This window comes from Oncorhynchus clarkii, chromosome 30 (genome assembly GCF_045791955.1).
Source record: "Oncorhynchus clarkii lewisi isolate Uvic-CL-2024 chromosome 30, UVic_Ocla_1.0, whole genome shotgun sequence".
Taxonomy (NCBI): Eukaryota; Metazoa; Chordata; class Actinopteri; order Salmoniformes; family Salmonidae; genus Oncorhynchus; species Oncorhynchus clarkii.
Window position 1 is genome coordinate 3,903,995 of NC_092176.1, and position 17,812 is coordinate 3,921,806.

The following is a 17,812-nucleotide window of genomic DNA, read 5'->3' on the forward strand; positions in this document are numbered from 1 at the left end:
ATGTACAGGAGTTTAGATGGAGGAGGTTCAGACAGTGGAGGGACTCCCAGACTAATAAATGATCCGGTCAGAGGATTCACACAGGGGCCTCAAGGGCCCTCCCGGGTGGTATGCACTTCAGACCAGCCTTTTGTGTAGCTGGCTATGTATTTGTCTTCGTGAAGCTCAATGCCATTTTGGCAATGAATGAAAAATCTACAAAGATGATACAAAATATTTAATCTTTTACAAGTTTTTCCAAAATAATCGACATACATCTGGTGAATTTATTGGTCGCATTAGATGCACATTATTTTCTCATAACTTTCCCTTTACTGCCCCCACCCAACTCAAATCCCCGTCCTTGTCCTCGACAACCATTGGCCAGGACTAGGAGAGTGAAGATGATGTCACAGGCAACACAGCAGGCGAAAATACCTCAGAGAGCAATGACAAGCATACACCGATACAAGATCATCAACCGACATTAGACCATTTACAAGCATATTATGTACATCATTCCAAAAAAAGTTGAGTAAAAAAAAAAGAAAAAAAAAAAAAATGAAAGTGTCATTTTCCTTTATGCCCGTCCGATACATTCTGTTGAGCATTTCTTTTCAGTCACGTCAAATAAATCACTTTGGTTTGCTTGCATACATAGCCAAAACAATGTTATAAAACTTAGAATATTTGGATACAAGACCACACACAATATACCACCCACCACAGTTACTGTAAATTATACCACGTACAGTAGTTCACACATACATATTCAGGTTTTCAAACTGTCCCCTTTAGGCAATACAAATAGACACGAGTCTGCATTTTAGAGAGGATGATATAACCCGTGTAGGTCCTACATTCCACGCAGCATGTTATTGTATTTCAAGTCTCTCTCAAATCTCTCGAAACAAACCAAACCAATGGCCTTCCAAAGTGGCAGATCTACACTTGTTGAAGTGTAAAGGACGGAGGGAGGGAGAGGGGTATGTGGAGGAGTGGAAGGCCCCTTCAGATGTAGCCTACGCTGTGATCTTTCAACAGATGCTTTCGGGAGACACCCAGGAGACGTTCCCTTCAGACAGGGCCACGATCCTAACCGCTGACGAGGGAGAGAGGGAGAGTGAGAGGGATAATGGGAGGGCTTTGGAAAGAGGGTGCGCGCGCATACGCGCAAAGCCCTGCTGTCTCTGGCCACCCGTCGTCGTGTCTTGTCACACAGCGGCTAACTGGCTGCTCGTCTAACGGTCGACCTCTCCACCAACAAAACGCAGCATCTGGCCCTACAAGTTCACAGTCCCATCCACATCACTCTCCAGAGCCAGAAGAGACAAGACGACTCCAGAAACATGCACCCATGCACATTTACATGTGCACACATGTAGCATACACACCCAGCATGCACACACACACACACACACACACGCACACACACAAACACACACAGCTTGCTTGTTTGCTTTGCATGAACACCCCACTGTGCAGAGACGTCAGTTCAACGTCTACCTTTGATTTACCTTTGGTTAAATTGTCAACTAACCTGAAATCAACCAAACATTTCATCTGGTCATTGGATTTAGGTTGAAAATTCCCCGACGTGGATCGACTTTGTGCAAAGCCATCAGTTTTCCCACGTCGCGTAGCATTGTTTGGGCTGAACTGACGTGGAAGCAACGTTGATTAGGCGTCGTCGCGTAGCATTGTTTGGGCTGAACTGACGTGGAAGCAACGTTGATTAGGCGTCGTCGCGTAGCATTGTTTGGGCTGAACTGACGTGGAAGCAACGTTGATTAGGCGTCGTCGCGTAGCATTGTTTGGGCTGAACTGACGTGGAAGCAACGTTGATTAGGCGTCGTCGCGTAGCATTGTTTGGGCTGAACTGACGTGGAAGCAACGTTGATTAGGCGTCGTCGCGTAGCATTGTTTGGGCTGAACTGACGTGGAAGCAACGTTGATTAGGCGTCGTCGCGTAGCATTGTTTGGGCTGAACTGACGTGGAAGCAACGTTGATTAGGCGTCGTCGTGTAGCATTGTTTGGGCTGAACTGACGCGGAAGCAACGTTGATTCAAACTGTTTTTGCCCAGTGGGACACATGCACACACATACACGTATACACAAACTCGTCCCTTGAAAGAGAGATCATAGTTGAGCAGGAGGTGGGGCAGATGGAGATGGCGGCCAGCCTGTGGCACAGTGTTGGAGAGTGTGTGTGTGCCCACTGAGGCAACATGTGGAGATGAGAGGAGAGGAGACCAGCCTTTCAAATAAGATTACCGCTTGGGCTGCCTAAGGCCTGCCTGGCGATTCTGTCTGCACAGGGTGACATCTATATTAGCTCAGTGGCACAGCAGAGATCTACACTTGCCTGCCTCTTCTGGGGGGAAACGACACCCTGTTTCTGGGTAGAAAAACACTGATCTGCGCTATTGATGGTCGTGAAGACCGGAAGAACGGCATATCGGCAGGACTGCAGCAGTCCCCGGGTTCCATTTAAAAGAGGATTTTTGAGGTTTTGAAGTTATCATTCATTTGGATAGTCAAGGACCACTGGAACAGGGTGATATGTATATAGGCCTAAGAACTGAAGAGACAATTAACATTTGACCTCTTAAAATACACCCCCCCCCTCAAAATATAATAATTTAATCCAAAATGTAAATACAACAAAAAATATTTACAACATTTTGTAAAATAATGAATAAATAAGCTCTTTATCTATTGTTCCACATGCTTACACCCAGAGTTCAGATTTCGAAAAGTAGACCATCCATTCTACCTGGTTGGCGGCTTTCTGACTATGATAGGGTTAAATTATATGTTCCTTACGGGGGAATTCATAACTGTCACACAGTTGAGCATGACTTGTACATCTGTCAGACTGGTACAATGCTGTAAACACCTGGGTCTGGAATGGTCCGGTCCACTTTCATCCAGGCTCATCTCTAAACTCAGAATTTACGATTTTTCTCTTGCTGTCTCTTTCTACAGTGATAATTACACTTCGGGAGCCTGTACATGTATATATAAAGTCAGTAGAAGAGGGAGAAAGAGGAAAAGATGAAAAAAGGAGAGAGAGAGAGTTGAGGAGGTCCAGACCAGCCTTCCTCTGCTCCTCGGTGTCGGGCCGTTGAGGGAGGGAAGATTCCGTGGGCGGACAAAGCCAGCTACCCCGGGTTGTTTTTCTTTCTTTTATTTGGACTATGACTGAGATCCAGTTTCAGCTCTCGGTACTGCACCTGTTAAAACACACACGCAGAAAGAGAGAGAGAGACAGAGAGAGAGAGAGAGAGACAGAGAGAGAGAGAGAGAGAGAGAGAGAGAGAGAGCGGGCAGTCAGGTGGGGAAAGTGCAGGATGCTGGGATAGAGTCAGTGAGCACCCTGGGCAGGCTCAGTGTGTCCGTCCAGCTGTGTGGAACAGTGGCCTGGGGGGAAAGGATCACACAAACAAACAGAACAGGGCAAAGGCTCATGGGAAAGCTTGGAGAGAGTACAGAGCCATCCCTGAGTGCACGGAGGCTATGCAGGAAACACAGGTTAACCCTTCACGAGCTACTCCAGTTTAGGCTCCAGCCTCAGTGTAGCAGTGTGTAGTGTTGCTCCGTCTATGAAACCCTGCAATATGCAATGCTAACTGTATTCACCATGCCTAGGCTTGACCACGCAGTGCTTTTGGAACTGTACAAGTCTGATTATGAACAAGTCATATCGAGGCCAACTACACACAGCCCCATTCAAATAAACACAATTATTGATTTTCTCCACCTCCATCGGCTTTGTTCTCTACCAGACAAGGACCAGACAGTCGTAACACAGCCCTGTCTCTGAGAGGCACACTGAACAAACCCCACCTGTGTGTCCAAAACATCATTTGGCAAGAAAGGTCAAATTGGAGATTTTCTCCCATGCTTATATTCTCTAACCCAGAGGTAACCTAACCAGTAAAGATTCTACACTTATGGAGAGAGAGAGAGAGAGAGAGAGAGAGAGAGAGAGAGAGAGAGAGAGAGAGAGAGCGAGCGAGAGAGAGAATAACAGCAATCCTCAGTAAGACAAAAATAATGGCGTTCCAAAAAAGGTCCAGTTGCCAGGACCACAAATACAAATTCCATCTCGACACCGTTGCCCGAGAGCACACAAACAACTATACCTACCTCGTCCTAAACATCAGCACCACAGGTAACTTCCACAAAGCTGTGAACGATCTGAGACGCAAGAAGAGCATTCTATGCCATCAAAAGGAACATACAATTTGACATACCAATTAGAATCTGGCTAAAAATACTTGAATCAGTTACAGAACCCATTGCCCTTTATGGTTGTGAGGTCTGGGGTCCGCTCACCAACCAAGAATTCACAAAATTGGACGAACACCAAATTGAGACTCTGCATGCATAATTCTGCAAAATTATCCTCTGTGTACAACGTACAACACCATATAATTCATGCAGAGCAGAATTAGGCCGATAACCACTAATTATCAAAATCCAGAAAAGATTCTACAACCACCTAAAAGGAAGTGATTCCCAAACCTTCCATAACAAAGCCATCACCTACAGAGAGATGAACCTGGAGAAGAGTCCCAGCAAGCTGGTCCTTGTGTTCACAAACACAAACAGACCCCAGAGAGCCCCAGGACAGCAACACAACTAGACCCAATCAAATCATGAGAAAACAAAAAGATAATTACTGTACTTGACACATTGGAAAGAATTAACAAAAAAAACAGAGCAAACTAGAATGCTATTTGGACCTAAACAGAGAGTACACAGTGGCAAAATACCTGACCACTGTGACTGACCCAAAATTAAGGAAATCTTAGACTATGCACAGACTCAGTGAGCATAGCCTTGCTATTGAGAAAGGCCGCCGTAGGAAGACATGGCTCTCAAGAGAAGACAGGCACACTGCCCACAAAATGAGGTGGAAACTGAGCTGCACTTACTAACCTCCTGCCAAATGTATGACCGTAATATTTTTTATTTTACCAGGCAAGTCAGTTAAGAACAAATTCTTATTTTCGATGACGGCCTAGGAACAGTGGGTTAACTGCCTGTTCAGGGGCAGAACGACAGATTTGTACCTTGTCAGCTCAAGGGTTTTGAACTTGCAACCTTCCGGTTACTAGTCCAACGCTCTAACCACTAGGCTACCCTGCCACCCCAAGAGACACATATTTCCTTCAGATTACACAGACCCGCAAAGAATTAATAAACAAACCCAATTTTGATAAACTCCCTTATCTACATGGTGAAATACCACAGTGTGCCATCACAGCAGCAAAACTTGTGACCTATTGCCACAAAAGGGCAACCAGTGAAGAACAAACACCATTGTGAATAGAACCCATCTTCATGTTTATTTATTTTCCCTTTTGTACTTTAACTATTTGCACATCGTTACAACACTGTATATAGACATAATATGACACTTGAAAAGTATTTACTATTTTGGAACTACTGTGAGTGTATTGAAATTGAAATGGAGAGGAAAACAGAGAAAGAGAGAGGGGGGGGGGCGAGAGACAAGAGAGGGGGGGGGGGGGGGCGAGAGGCAAGAGGGGGGGAGCGAGAGACAAGAGAGGGGGGAAGCGAGAAACAAGAGGGGGGGAAGCGAGAGACAAGAGAGGGGGGGAGAGCGAGAGACAATAGAGGGGGGGAAGCGAGAGACAAGAGAGGGGGGAGCGAGAGACAAGAGAGGGGGGGAGCGAGAGACAAGAGAGGGGGGGAGCGAGAGACAAGAGAGGGGGGGGGGAGCGAGAGACAAGAGAGGGGGGAAGCGAGAGACAAGAGAGGGGGGAAGCGAGAGACAAGAGAGGGGGGGAGCGAGAGACAAGAGAGGGGGGGAGCGAGAGACAAGAGAGGGGGGGAGCGAGAGACAAGAGAGGGGGGAGAAGCGAGAGACAAGAGAGGGGGGGGAAGCGAGAGACAAGAGAGGGGGGAAGCGAGAGACAAGAGAGGGGGGGAAGCGAGAGACAAGAGAGAGGGGGGGCGAGAGACAAGAGAGAGGGGGGGAGGCGAGAGACAATAGAGGGGGGGAAGCGAGAGACAAGAGAGGGGGGGAGGCGAGAGACAAGAGAGGGGGGAGCGAGAGACAAGAGAGAGGGGGGAGCGAGAGACAAGAGAGAGGGGGGAGGCGAGAGACAAGAGGGGTGGGGAAGCGAGAGACAAGAGAGGGGGGAGCGAGAGACAAGAGAGGGGGGGAGCGAGAGACAAGAGAGGGGGGGGAGCGAGAGACAAGAGAGGGGGGGGAGCGAGAGACAGAGACAAGAGAGGGGGGAAGCGAGAGCGAGAGACAAGAGAGGGGGGGAAGCGAGAGACAAGAGAGGGGGGGAGCGAGAGACAAGAGAGGGGGGAGCGAGAGACAAGAGAGGGGGGGAGCGAGAGACAAGAGAGGGGGGAGAAGCGAGAGACAAGAGAGGGGGGGAAGAAGCGAGAGACAAGAGAGGGGGGGGGAAGCGAGAGACAAGAGAGGGGGGGAAGCGAGAGACGAGAGAGAGAGAGGGGGGGAGGCGAGAGACAATAAGAGAGAGAGACAAGAGAGAGGGGGAGGCGAGAGACAATAGAGGGGGGAAGCGAGAGACAAGAGAGGGGGGAGGCGAGAGACAAGAGAGGGGGGGAGCGAGAGACAAGAGAGAGGGGGGAGCGAGAGACAAGAGAGAGGGGGGGAGGCGAGAGACAAGAGGGGTGGGGAAGCGAGAGACAAGAGAGGGGGGGAAGCGAGAGACAAGAGAGAGGGGGAAGCGAGAGACAAGAGAGAGGGGGGGGAGGCGAGAGACAAGAGAGAGGGGGGGAGGCGAGAGACAAGAGAGGGGGGGGAAGCGAGAGACAAGAGAGGGGGGGAAGCGAGAGACAAGAGAGAGGAGGGGGGAAGCGAGAGACAAGAGAGAGGGGGGGGGGGGGCGAGAGACAAGAGAGAGGGGGGAAAGGGAGAGACAAGAGAGGGGGGGGAAGCGAGAGATAAGAGAGAGGAGGGGGGAAGCGAGGGACAAGAGAGAGGAGGGGGGAAGCGAGGGACAAGAGAGGGGGGGAAGCGAGAGACAAGAGAGAGGGGGGAAGCGAGAGACAAGAGAGAGGGGGGGAGCGAGAGACAAGAGAGGGGGGGAAGCGAGAGACAAGAGGGGGGAAGCGAGAGACAAGAGAGGGGGAAGCGAGAGACAAGAGAGGGGGGAAGCGAGAGACAAGAGAGGGGGGGAGCGAGAGACAAGAGAGGGGGGAGCGAGAGACAAGAGAGGGGGGGGAGCGAGAGACAAGAGAGGGGGGGGAGAGACGAGAGACAAGAGAGAGGGGGGAAGCGAGAGACAAGAGAGGGGGAAGCGAGAGACAAGAGAGGGGGGGAGCGAGAGACAAGAGAGGGGGGGAGCGAGAGACAAGAGAGGGGGGGAGCGAGAGACAAGAGAGGGGGGAGAAGCGAGAGACAAGAGAGGGGGGGGAAGCGAGAGACAAGAGAGGGGGGGAAGCGAGAGACAAGAGAGGGGGGAAGCGAGAGACAAGAGAGAGGGGGGGCGAGAGACAAGAGAGAGAGGGGGAGGCGAGAGACAATAGAGGGGGGGAAGCGAGAGACAAGAGAGGGGGGGAGGCGAGAGACAAGAGAGGGGGGAGCGAGAGACAAGAGAGAGGGGGGAGCGAGAGACAAGAGAGAGAGGGGGGGAGGCGAGAGACAAGAGGGGTGGGGAAGCGAGAGACAAGAGAGGGGGGAGCGAGAGACAAGAGAGGGGGGGAGCGAGAGACAAGAGAGGGGGGGAGCGAGAGACAAGAGAGGGGGGGAGCGAGAGACAAGAGAGGGGGGGAAGCGAGAGACAAGAGAGGGGGGAAGCGAGAGACAAGAGAGGGGGGGAGCGAGAGACAAGAGAGGGGGGAGCGAGAGACAAGAGAGGGGGGGAGCGAGAGACAAGAGAGGGGGGGAGAAGCGAGAGACAAGAGAGGGGGGGGAAGCGAGAGACAAGAGAGGGGGGGAAGCGAGAGACAAGAGAGGGGGGAAGCGAGAGACAAGAGAGAGGGGGGGCGAGAGACAAGAGAGAGGGGGGGAGGCGAGAGACAATAGAGGGGGGGAAGCGAGAGACAAGAGAGGGGGGGAGGCGAGAGACAAGAGAGGGGGGGAACGAGAGACAAGAGAGAGGGGGGAGCGAGAGACAGAGGGGGGAGAGACAAGAGAGGGGGGGGAGGCGAGAGACAAGAGGGGTGGGGAAGCGAGAGACAAGAGAGGGGGGAAGCGAGAGACAAGAGAGAGGGGGAAGCGAGAGACAAGAGAGAGGGGGGGGGAGGCGAGAGACAAGAGAGAGGGGGGGAGGCGAGAGACAAGAGAGGGGGGAAGCGAGAGACAAGAGAGGGGGGAAGCGAGAGACAAGAGAGAGGAGGGGGGAAGCGAGAGACAAGAGAGAGGGGGGGGGGGGCGAGAGACAAGAGAGAGGGGGGAAAGGGAGAGACAAGAGAGGGGGGGAAGCGAGAGATAAGAGAGAGGAGGGGGGGAAGCGAGGGACAAGAGAGAGGAGGGGGGAAGCGAGGGACAAGAGAGGGGGGAAGCGAGAGACAAGAGAGAGGGGGGAAGCGAGAGACAAGAGAGAGGGGGGGGGGGAAACGAGAGACAAGAGAGAGGTGGGGGCGAGAGACAAGAGAGAGGGGGGAAAGGGAGAGACAAGAGAGGGGGGGAAGCGAGAGATAAGAGAGAGGAGGGGGGGAAGCGAGGGACAAGAGAGAGGAGGGGGGGAAGCGAGGGACAAGAGAGGGGGGGAAGCGAGAGACAAGAGAGAGGGGGAAGCGAGAGACAAGAGAGAGGGGGGAAGCGAGAGACAAGAGAGGGGGGGAAGCGAGAGACAAGAGGGGGGGGAGCGAGAGACAACAGAGGGGGGAAGCGAGAAACAAGAGAGAGGGGGGAAGCGAGAGACAAGAGAGAGGAGGGGGGGAAGCGAGAGACAAGAGAGAGGGGGGGGAGGCGAGAGACAAGAGAGAGGGGGGGGGAGGCGAGAGACAAGAGAGGGGGGAAGCGAGAGACAAGAGAGGGGGGGAAGCGAGAGACAAGAGAGAGGAGGGGGGAAGCGAGAGACAAGAGAGAGGGGGGGCGAGAGACAAGAGAGAGGGGGGAAAGGGAGAGACAAGAGAGGGGGGCAAAGCGAGAGATAAGAGAGAGGAGGGGGGGAAGCGAGGGACAAGAGAGAGGAGGGGGGAAGCGAGGGACAAGAGAGGGGGGGAAGCGAGAGACAAGAGAGAGGGGGGGAGGCGAGAGACAAGAGAGAGGGGGGGGAGGCGAGAGACAAGAGAGAGGGGGGAGGCGAGAGACAAGAGAGGGGGGAAGCGAGAGACAAGAGAGGGGGGGGGCGAGAGACAAGAGAGAGGGGGGAGCGAGAGACAAGAGAGAGGGGGGAGGCGAGAGACAAGAGGGGGGGCGCGAGAGACAAGGGTGGGGGGCGAGAGACAAGAGAGGGGGGAGCGAGAGACAAGAGGGGGGGGCGAGAGACAAGAGAGAGGGGGGAGAATCGAGAGACAAGAGAGAGGGGGGGGAAGCGAGAGACAAGAGAGAGGGGGGGAGCGAGAGACAAGAGAGGGGGGAGAATCGAGAGACAAGAGAGAGGGGGGAGGTGAGAGACAAGAGAGAGGAGGGGGGAAGCGAGAGACAAGAGAGAGGGGGGAAGCGAGAGATAAGAGAGAGGAGGGTGGGAAGCGAGGGACAAGAGAGAGGAGGGGGGGAAGCGAGGGAGAAGAGAGGGGGGGAAGCGAGAGACAAGAGAGAGGAGGGAAGCGAGAGACAAGAGAGAGGGGGGGAGGCGAGAGACAAGAGAGGGGGGGAAGCGAGAGACAAGAGAGGGGGGGAGGCGAGAGACAAGAGAGGGGGGGAGCGAGAGACAAGAGAGAGTGGGGAGCGAGAGACAAGAGAGAGGGGGGGAGGCGAGAGACAAGAGAGGGGGGGAAGCGAGAGACAAGAGAGGGGGGGGGAAGGGAGAGACAAGAGAGAGGGGGAAGCGAGAGACAAGAGAGAGGGGGGAAGGGAGAGAGAGAGGGGGGGAGCGAGAGACGAGAGAGGGGGGGAGGCGAGAGACAAGAGGGGGGGTAGTGAGAGACAAGAGAGGGGGGGAGGCGAGAGACAAGAGAGGGGGGGAGCGAGAGACAAGTGAGAGGGGGGAGCGAGAGACAAGTGAGAGGGGGGGAGGCGAGAGACAAGAGAGGGGGGAAGCGAGAGACAAGAGAGAGGGGGGAAGCGAGAGACAAGAGAGAGGGGGGAGGCGAGAGACAAGAGAGAGGGGGGGAGGCGAGAGACAAGAGAGGGGGGAAGCGAGAGACAAGAGAGGGGGGAAGCGAGAGACAAGAGAGAGGAGGGGGAAGCGAGAGACAAGAGAGAGGGGGGGGCAAGAGACAAGAGAGAGGGGGGAAAGGGAGAGACAAGAGAGGGGGGGAAGCGAGAGATAAGAGAGAGGAGGGGGGGAAGCGAGGGACAAGAGAGAGGAGGGGGGGAAGCGAGGGACAAGAGAGGGGGGAAGCGAGAGACAAGAGAGGGGGGAAGCGAGAGACAAGAGGGGGGGGGAGCGAGAGACAAGAGAGGGGGGGAAGCGAGAAACAAGAGAGAGGGGGGAAGCGAGAGACAAGAGAGAGGAGGGGGGGAAGCGAGGGACAAGAGAGGGGGGAAGCGAGAGACAAGAGAGAGGGGGGGAAGCGAGAGACAAGAGAGAGGGGGGGAGCGAGAGACAAGAGAGAGGGGGGGAAGCAAGAGAGGGGGGAAGCGAGAGACAAGAGAGAGGGGGGAAGCGAGAGACAAGAGAGAGGGGGGGAAGCGAGAGACAAGAGGGGGGGGCGAGAGACGAGAGAGGGGGAAGCGAGAGACAAGAGAGAGGGGGAAGCGAGAGACAAGAGAGAGGGGGGAGAGCGAGAGACAAGAGAGAGGGGGGGGGAGCGAGAGACAAGAGAGGGGGGGAAGCGAGAGACAAGAGGGGGGGTGGAAGCGAGAGACAAGAGGGGGGGGAAAGCGAGAGACAAGAGAGAGGGGGGGAAGCGACAGACAAGAGAGAGGGGGGGGAGCGAGAGACAAGAGGGGGGGGCAAGAGACAAGAGAGGGTGGGGAAGCGAGAGACAAGAGAAGGGGGGAAGCGAGAGACAAGAGAGAGGGGGGAAGCGAGAGACAAGAGAGAGGGTGGGAAGCGAGAGACAAGAGGGGGGGGGGCGAGAGACAAGAGAGGGGGGAAGCGAGAGACAAGAGAGAGGGGGGAAGCGAGAGACAAGAGAGAGGGGGGGGAAGCGAGAGACAAGAGAGGGGGGGAGGCGAGAGACAAGAGAGGGGGGGAGCGAGAGACAAGAGAGAGGGGGGAGCGAGAGACAAGAGAGAGGGGGGGAGGCGAGAGACAAGAGAGGGGGGAAGCGAGAGACAAGAGAGGGGGGGGAAGCGAGAGACAAGAGAGAGTGGGGAGCGAGAGACAAGAGAGAGGGGGGGAGGCGAGAGACAAGAGAGGGGGGGAAGCGAGAGACAAGAGAGGGGGGGGGGAAGGGAGAGACAAGAGAGAGGGGGAGGCGAGAGACAAGAGAGAGGGGGGGAAGCGAGAGACAAGAGAGGGGGGGAGGCGAGAGACAAGAGAGGGGGGAAGCGAGAGACAAGAGAGGGGGGAGGCGAGAGACAAGAGAGGGGGGGAGCGAGAGACAAGAGAGAGGGGGAGCGAGAGACAAGAGAGAGGGGGGGAGGCGAGAGACAAGAGAGGGGGGGAAGCGAGAGACAAGAGAGGGGGGGAAGGGAGAGACAAGAGAGAGGGGGGAAGCGAGAGACAAGAGAGAGGGGGGAGGCGAGAGACAAGAGAGGGGGGGTAGTGAGAGACAAGAGAGGGGGGGAGGCGAGAGACAAGAGAGGGGGGGAGCGAGAGACAAGTGAGAGGGGGGAGCGAGAGACAAGTGAGAGGGGGGAGGCGAGAGACAAGAGAGGGGGGAAGCGAGAGACAAGAGAGAGGGGGGGGAGGCGAGAGACAAGAGAGAGGGGGGGAGGCGAGAGACAAGAGAGGGGGGAAGCGAGAGACAAGAGAGGGGGGAAGCGAGAGACAAGAGGGGGGGAAGCGAGAGACAAGAGAGGGGGGCGAAGCGAGAAACAAGAGAGAGGGGGGAAGCGAGAGACAAGAGAGAGGAGGGGGGGAAGCGAGGGACAAGAGAGGGGGGGAAGCGAGAGACAAGAGAGAGGGGGGGAAGCGAGAGACAAGAGAGAGGGGGGGAGCGAGAGACAAGAGAGAGGGGGGAAGCGAGAGACAAGAGAGAGGGGGGGCGAGAGAAGCGAGAGACAAGAGAGAGGGGGGGAAGCGAGAGACAAGAGGGGGGGGCGAGAGACGAGAGAGGGGGGAAGCGAGAGACAAGAGAGAGGGGGGAAGCGAGAGACAAGAGAGAGGGGGGAGAGCGAGAGACAAGAGAGAGGGGGGAAGCGAGAGACAAGAGAGGGGGGAAGCGAGAGACAAGAGGGGGGGTGGAAGCGAGAGACAAGAGGGGGGGAAAAGCGAGAGACAAGAGAGAGGGGGGGAAGCGACAGACAAGAGAGAGGGGGGGAAGCGAGAGACAAGAGAGAGGGGGGGGGGGAGCGAGAGACAAGAGGGGGGGGCAAGAGACAAGAGAGGGTGGGGAAGCGAGAGACAAGAGAAGGGGGGAAGCGAGAGACAAGAGAGAGGGGGGGAAGCGAGAGACAAGAGAGAGGGGGGAAGCGAGAGACAAGAGGGGGGGGAAAGCGAGAGACAAGAGAGAGGGGGGGGGAAGCGACAGACAAGAGAGAGGGGGGAAGCGAGAGACAAGAGAGAGGGGGGGGGGGGCGAGAGACAAGAGGGGGGGGCAAGAGACAAGAGAGGGTGGGGAAGCGAGAGACAAGAGAAGGGGGGAAGCGAGAGACAAGAGAGAGGGGGGAAGCGAGAGACAAGAGGGGGGGGGGGGCGAGAGACAAGAGAGGGGGGAAGCGAGAGACAAGAGAGAGGGGGGGAAGCGAGAGACAAGAGAGAGGGGGGGAAGCGAGAGACAAGAGGGGGGGGGAGGCGAGAGACAAGAGAGGGGGGGAGCGAGAGACAAGAGAGAGGGGGGAGCGAGAGACAAGAGAGAGGGGGGGAGGCGAGAGACAAGAGAGGGGGGAAGCGAGAGACAAGAGATGGGGGGAAAGCGAGAGACAAGAGAGAGGGGGGAAGCGAGAGACAAGAGAGAGGGGGGGAGGCGAGAGACAAGAGAGGGGGGGTAGTGAGAGACAAGAGAGGGGGGGAGGCGAGAGACAAGAGAGGGGGGGAGCGAGAGACAAGAGAGAGGGGGGAGCGAGAGACAAGTGAGAGGGGGGGAGGCGAGAGACAAGAGAGGGGGGGGGGGGGGGGCGAGAGACAAGAGAGGGGGGGGGAGAGCGAGAGACAAGAGAGAGGGGGGGAGAGCGAGAGACAAGAGAGGGGGGGAAGCGAGAGACAAGAGGGGGGGTGGAAGCGAGAGACAAAAGGGGGGGGGAAGCGAGAGACAAGAGAAGGGGGGGAAGCGAGAGACAAGAGAGAGGGGGGGAAGCGAGAGACAAGAGAGAGGGGGGGAAGCGAGAGACAAGAGGGGGGGGGCGAGAGACAAGAGAGGGGGGAAGCGAGAGACAAGAGAGAGGGGGGGAAGCGAAAGACAAGAGAGAGGGGGGAAGCGAGAGACAAGAGAGAGGGGGGAGGCGAGAGACAAGAGAGGGGGGAGGCGAGAGACAAGAGAGAGGGGGGAGGCGAGAGACAAGAGAGAGGGGGGGATGCGAGAGACAAGAGAGAGGGGGGAAGCGAGAGACAAGAGAGAGGGGGGGAGGCGAGAGACAAGAGAGAGGGGGGGGGGGCGAGAGACAAGAGAGAGGGGGGGGAAGCGAGAGACAAGAGGGGGGGAGCGAGAGACAAGAGAGAGGGGGGAAGCGAGAGACAAGAGAGGGGGGGGAAGCGAGAGACAAGAGAGGGGGGGAAGCGAGAGACAAGAGAGAGGGGGGGAGAGCGAGAGACAAGAGAGAGGGGGGGGGGAGCGAGAGACAAGAGAGGGGGGAAGCGAGAGACAAGAGGGGGGGTGGAAGCGAGAGACAAGAGAGGGGGGAAGCGAGAGACAAGAGAGAGGGGGGGAGAGCGAGAGACAAGAGAGAGGGGGGGAGGCGAGAGACAAGAGAGGGGGGGAAGCGAGAGACAAGAGGGGGGGTGGAAGCGAGAGACAAAAGGGGGGGAAGCGAGAGACAAGAGAGAGGGGGGGAGAGCGAGAGACAAGAGAGAGGGGGGGGAGGCGAGAGACAAGAGAGGGGGGGAAGCGAGAGACAAGAGGGGGGGTGGAAGCGAGAGACAAAAGGGGGGGGAAGCGAGAGACAAGAGAAGGGGGGAAGCGAGAGACAAGAGAGAGGGGGGAAGCGAGAGACAAGAGAGAGGGGGGGAAGCGAGAGACAAGAGGGGGGGGGGCGAGAGACAAGAGAGGGGGGAAGCGAGAGACAAGAGAGAGGGGGGGAAGCGAAAGACAAGAGAGAGGGGGGGAAGCGAGAGACAAGAGAGAGGGGGGAGGCGAGAGACAAGAGAGAGGGGGGGAGGCGAGAGACAAGAGAGAGGGGGGGGGGGGGGCGAGAGACAAGAGAGAGGGGGGGATGCGAGAGACAAGAGAGAGGGGGGGAAGCGAGAGACAAGAGAGAGGGGGGGAGGCGAGAGACAAGAGAGAGGGGGGGGGGGGCGAGAGACAAGAGAGAGGGGGGGAAGCGAGAGACAAGAGGGGGGGAGCGAGAGACAAGAGAGAGGGTGGGAAGCGAGAGACAAGAGAGGGGGGGGAAGCGAGAGACAAGAGAGGGGGGAAGCGAGAGACAAGAGAGAGGGGGGGAGAGCGAGAGACAAGAGAGAGGGGGGGGGAGCGAGAGACAAGAGAGGGGGGAAGCGAGAGACAAGAGGGGGGGTGGAAGCGAGAGACAAGAGAGGGGGAAAGCGAGAGACAAGAGAGAGGGGGGAAGCGAGAGACAAGAGGGGGGGGCGAGAGACAAGAGAGGGGGGAAGCGAGAGACAAGAGAGAGGGGGGAAGCGAGAGACAAGAGAGGGGGGGAAGCGAGAGACAAGAGAGAGGGGGGAGGCGAGAGACGAGAGAGGGGGGGGAGGCGAGAGACAAGAGAGGGGGGGGCCGGAAGCGAGAGACAAGAGAGGGGGGGAAGCGAGAGACAAGAGAGAGGAGGGGGGAAGCGAGAGACAAGAGAGAGGGGGGGGGCGAGAGACAAGAGAGAGGGGGGAAAGGGAGAGACAAGAGAGGGGGGGAAGCGAGAGATAAGAGAGAGGAGGGGGGGAAGCGAGGGACAAGAGAGAGGAGGGGGAAGCGAGGGACAAGAGAGGGGGGAAGCGAGAGACAAGAGAGAGGGGGGGCGAACAAAGAGGGGGGGAGCGAGACACAAGAGGGGGGGGAGGCGAGAGACAAGAGAGGGGGGGAGCGAGAGACAAGAGAGAGGGGGGAGCGAGAGACAAGAGAGAGGGGGGGGAGGCGAGAGACAAGAGAGGGGGGGAAGCGAGAGAGACAAGAGAGGGGGGGAAGCGAGAGACAAGAGAGAGGGGGGGAGGCGAGGGACAAGAGAGAGGAGGGGGGAAGCGAGGGAGAAGAGAGGGGGGGAAGCGAGAGACAAGAGTAAGCGAGAGACAAGAGAGAGAGGGGGGGAGGCGAGAGACAAGAGAGGGGGGGAAGCGAGAGACAAGAGAGGGGGGGAGGCGAGAGACAGAGGGGGGGAAGCGAGAGACAAGAGAGGGGGGGAGGCGAGAGACAAGAGAGGGGGGGGAGCGAGAGAGACAAGAGAGAGGGGGGAGCGAGAGAGACAAGAGAGAGGGGGGGAGGCGAGAGACAGAGGGGGGGAAGCGAGAGACAAGAGAGGGGGGGGAAGGGAGAGACAGAGAGAGGGGGGAAGCGAGAGACAAGAGAGAGGGGGGAGGCGAGAGACAGAGAGGGGGGGTTGAGGGAGACAAGTGAGAGGGGGGGGGGCGAGAGACAAGAGAGAGAGACGAGAGACAGAGAGGGGGGGAGGCGAGAGACAGAGAGGGGGGGAGGCGAGAGACAAGAGAGGGGGGAAGCGAGAGACAGAGGGGGGGAAGCGAAAAACAGCGAGAGACGAAAACAGAGAGAGAGACGAAAACAGAGAGAGGGAGAACGAAAACAAGAGGAGGGAGAAGCGAGGGACAGAGAGAGACGAGAGAAGCGAGAGAGACAGAGAGAGAGACGAAGACAGAGAAAGAGGGGGGAGCGAGAGACAGAGAGGGGGGGAAGCGAAGACAGAGAGGGGGGGAAGCGAGAGACAGAGAGAGAGGGGGGGGAAGCGAGAGACAGAGGGGGGGGCGAGAACGAGAGAGGGGGGGAAGCGAGAGAGACAAGAGAGAGGGGGGAAGCGAGAGACAAGAGAGAGGGGGGGAGAGCGAGAGACAGAGAGGGGGGGAAGCGAGAGACAGAGGAGGGGAAGCGAGAGACAAGAGGGGGGGTGGAAGCGAGAGACAGAGGGGGGGAAAAGCGAGAGACAGAGAGAGGGGGGGAAGCGACAGACAAGAGAGAGGGGGGGAAGCGAGAGACAAGAGAGAGGGGGGGGGGGGGAGCGAGAGACAAGAGGGGGGGGCAAGAGACAAGAGAGGGTGGGGAGAAGCGAGAGACAAGAGAGAGGGGGGGGGGAGCGAGAGACAAGAGAGGGGGGAAGCGAGAGACAAGAGGGGGGAAGCGAGAGACAAGAGAGGGGGGAAGCGAGAGACAAGAGAGAGGGGGGGGGCGAGAGACAAGAGAGGGGGGGAAGCGAGAGACAAGAGAGAGGGGGGAAGCGAGAGACAAGAGAGAGGGGGGAAGCGAGAGACAAGAGAGAGGGGGGGAAGCGAGAGACAAGAGAGGGGGGGAAGCGAGAGACAAGAGAGGGGGGGAAGCGAGAGACAAGAGGGGGGGTGGAAGCGAGAGACAAGAGAGAGGGGGGGTGCAAGAGACAAGAGAGGGTGGGAAGAGAGGGTCAAAATCAAAACTAGACAAACAAAAGTTTGCATTTTGGGAGAAACTAGTTTCCTTATCGAAAGGAGGGAACCAGACAGAAGAAAAGGAAAGGGGGAAAAACAATAATAGCTCAATCAAAAAAAGATCTCTTTCAGAAGAGCTGCCAGGGAGAGACGTTCTCCTACACGTCACCCGTTCCCTTCCACCTTCCAGGTGACAGGCCCGCCGTGCAGCACTCGCGGCGCCGCTCGCTGGTGCTCACGCTCACCCTTCCTAATAAAGCTACACCGCCCTGCACAAGAAGACGTGGCGAGCTAGTTAAAGTCAAAAAAGAGGAGCGGGAGAGGAGCTAGTGAGAAGAAAACCCCCCCCAAAAAGGGGTAAAGAGAGAGAGGGAGTGGGAAAAAGGTGACGACAGTGAGCTAGCAATTTGTTTAAAAACAAAGTGTGGAGCACAGATAACATCTTTGGGAGACAGTGGGTAAAAGACCTGGCGCTGCTCAAAGGCTGCTCCACCCTCGCTCCTCGCCACCCGCCCTCCTCTCTTCTCCCCCATGTCGACAGTCAAACTACAAAACAGCCTTTGAAGTGTGCACTGCGGAGGGGGCGCCGCGCATACCAGAGAGCATTTTGTTTAGCAGTGTCAGACGGTGGCGGCGTCCCGGGACCCGGTGTTCCGCACGGCGCTATTCTCTCTCTCTCTCTCTCTCTCTCTCTCTCTCTCTCTCTCTCTCTCTCTCTCTCTCTCTCTCTCTCTCTCTCTCAGTCGTTAAGCGAGAGGATTCTGGTTTGAAGGCGCCTGGGCGGGTAGCGGAGCGGGAAAAGGCAGATATAAGTAAGCCAATGAGAGGAGGCAGAGAGGGCATTTTAATGATACACTACACTATGCTGTTTCTACAGGGGGGGGAATGCTGCTGCAGGCTTCATCTTTTGTGATGCCTATAACCTTGC

General features: G+C 56.9%; 1 protein-coding gene across 3 annotated transcripts in view; it reads right to left on the reverse strand.

Annotated features, from left to right (window-relative positions):
* Window positions 1–202: 202 nt before the first annotated feature.
* LOC139389691 (multiple C2 and transmembrane domain-containing protein 1-like) overlaps window positions 203–17,812 on the reverse strand; it is a 227,384-nt gene continuing 209,774 nt past the window's right edge. The window contains exon 22 of one of the 3 annotated variants that reach the window (XM_071136580.1): window positions 203–3,216. In XM_071136580.1, coding sequence (XP_070992681.1) covers window positions 3,145–3,216 — 72 coding nt within the window. In that variant the 3' untranslated portion in view covers window positions 203–3,144. The remainder of the gene's footprint in view (window positions 3,217–17,812) is intronic. The other 2 variants (XM_071136582.1, XM_071136581.1) reach the window with 2 other exon arrangements.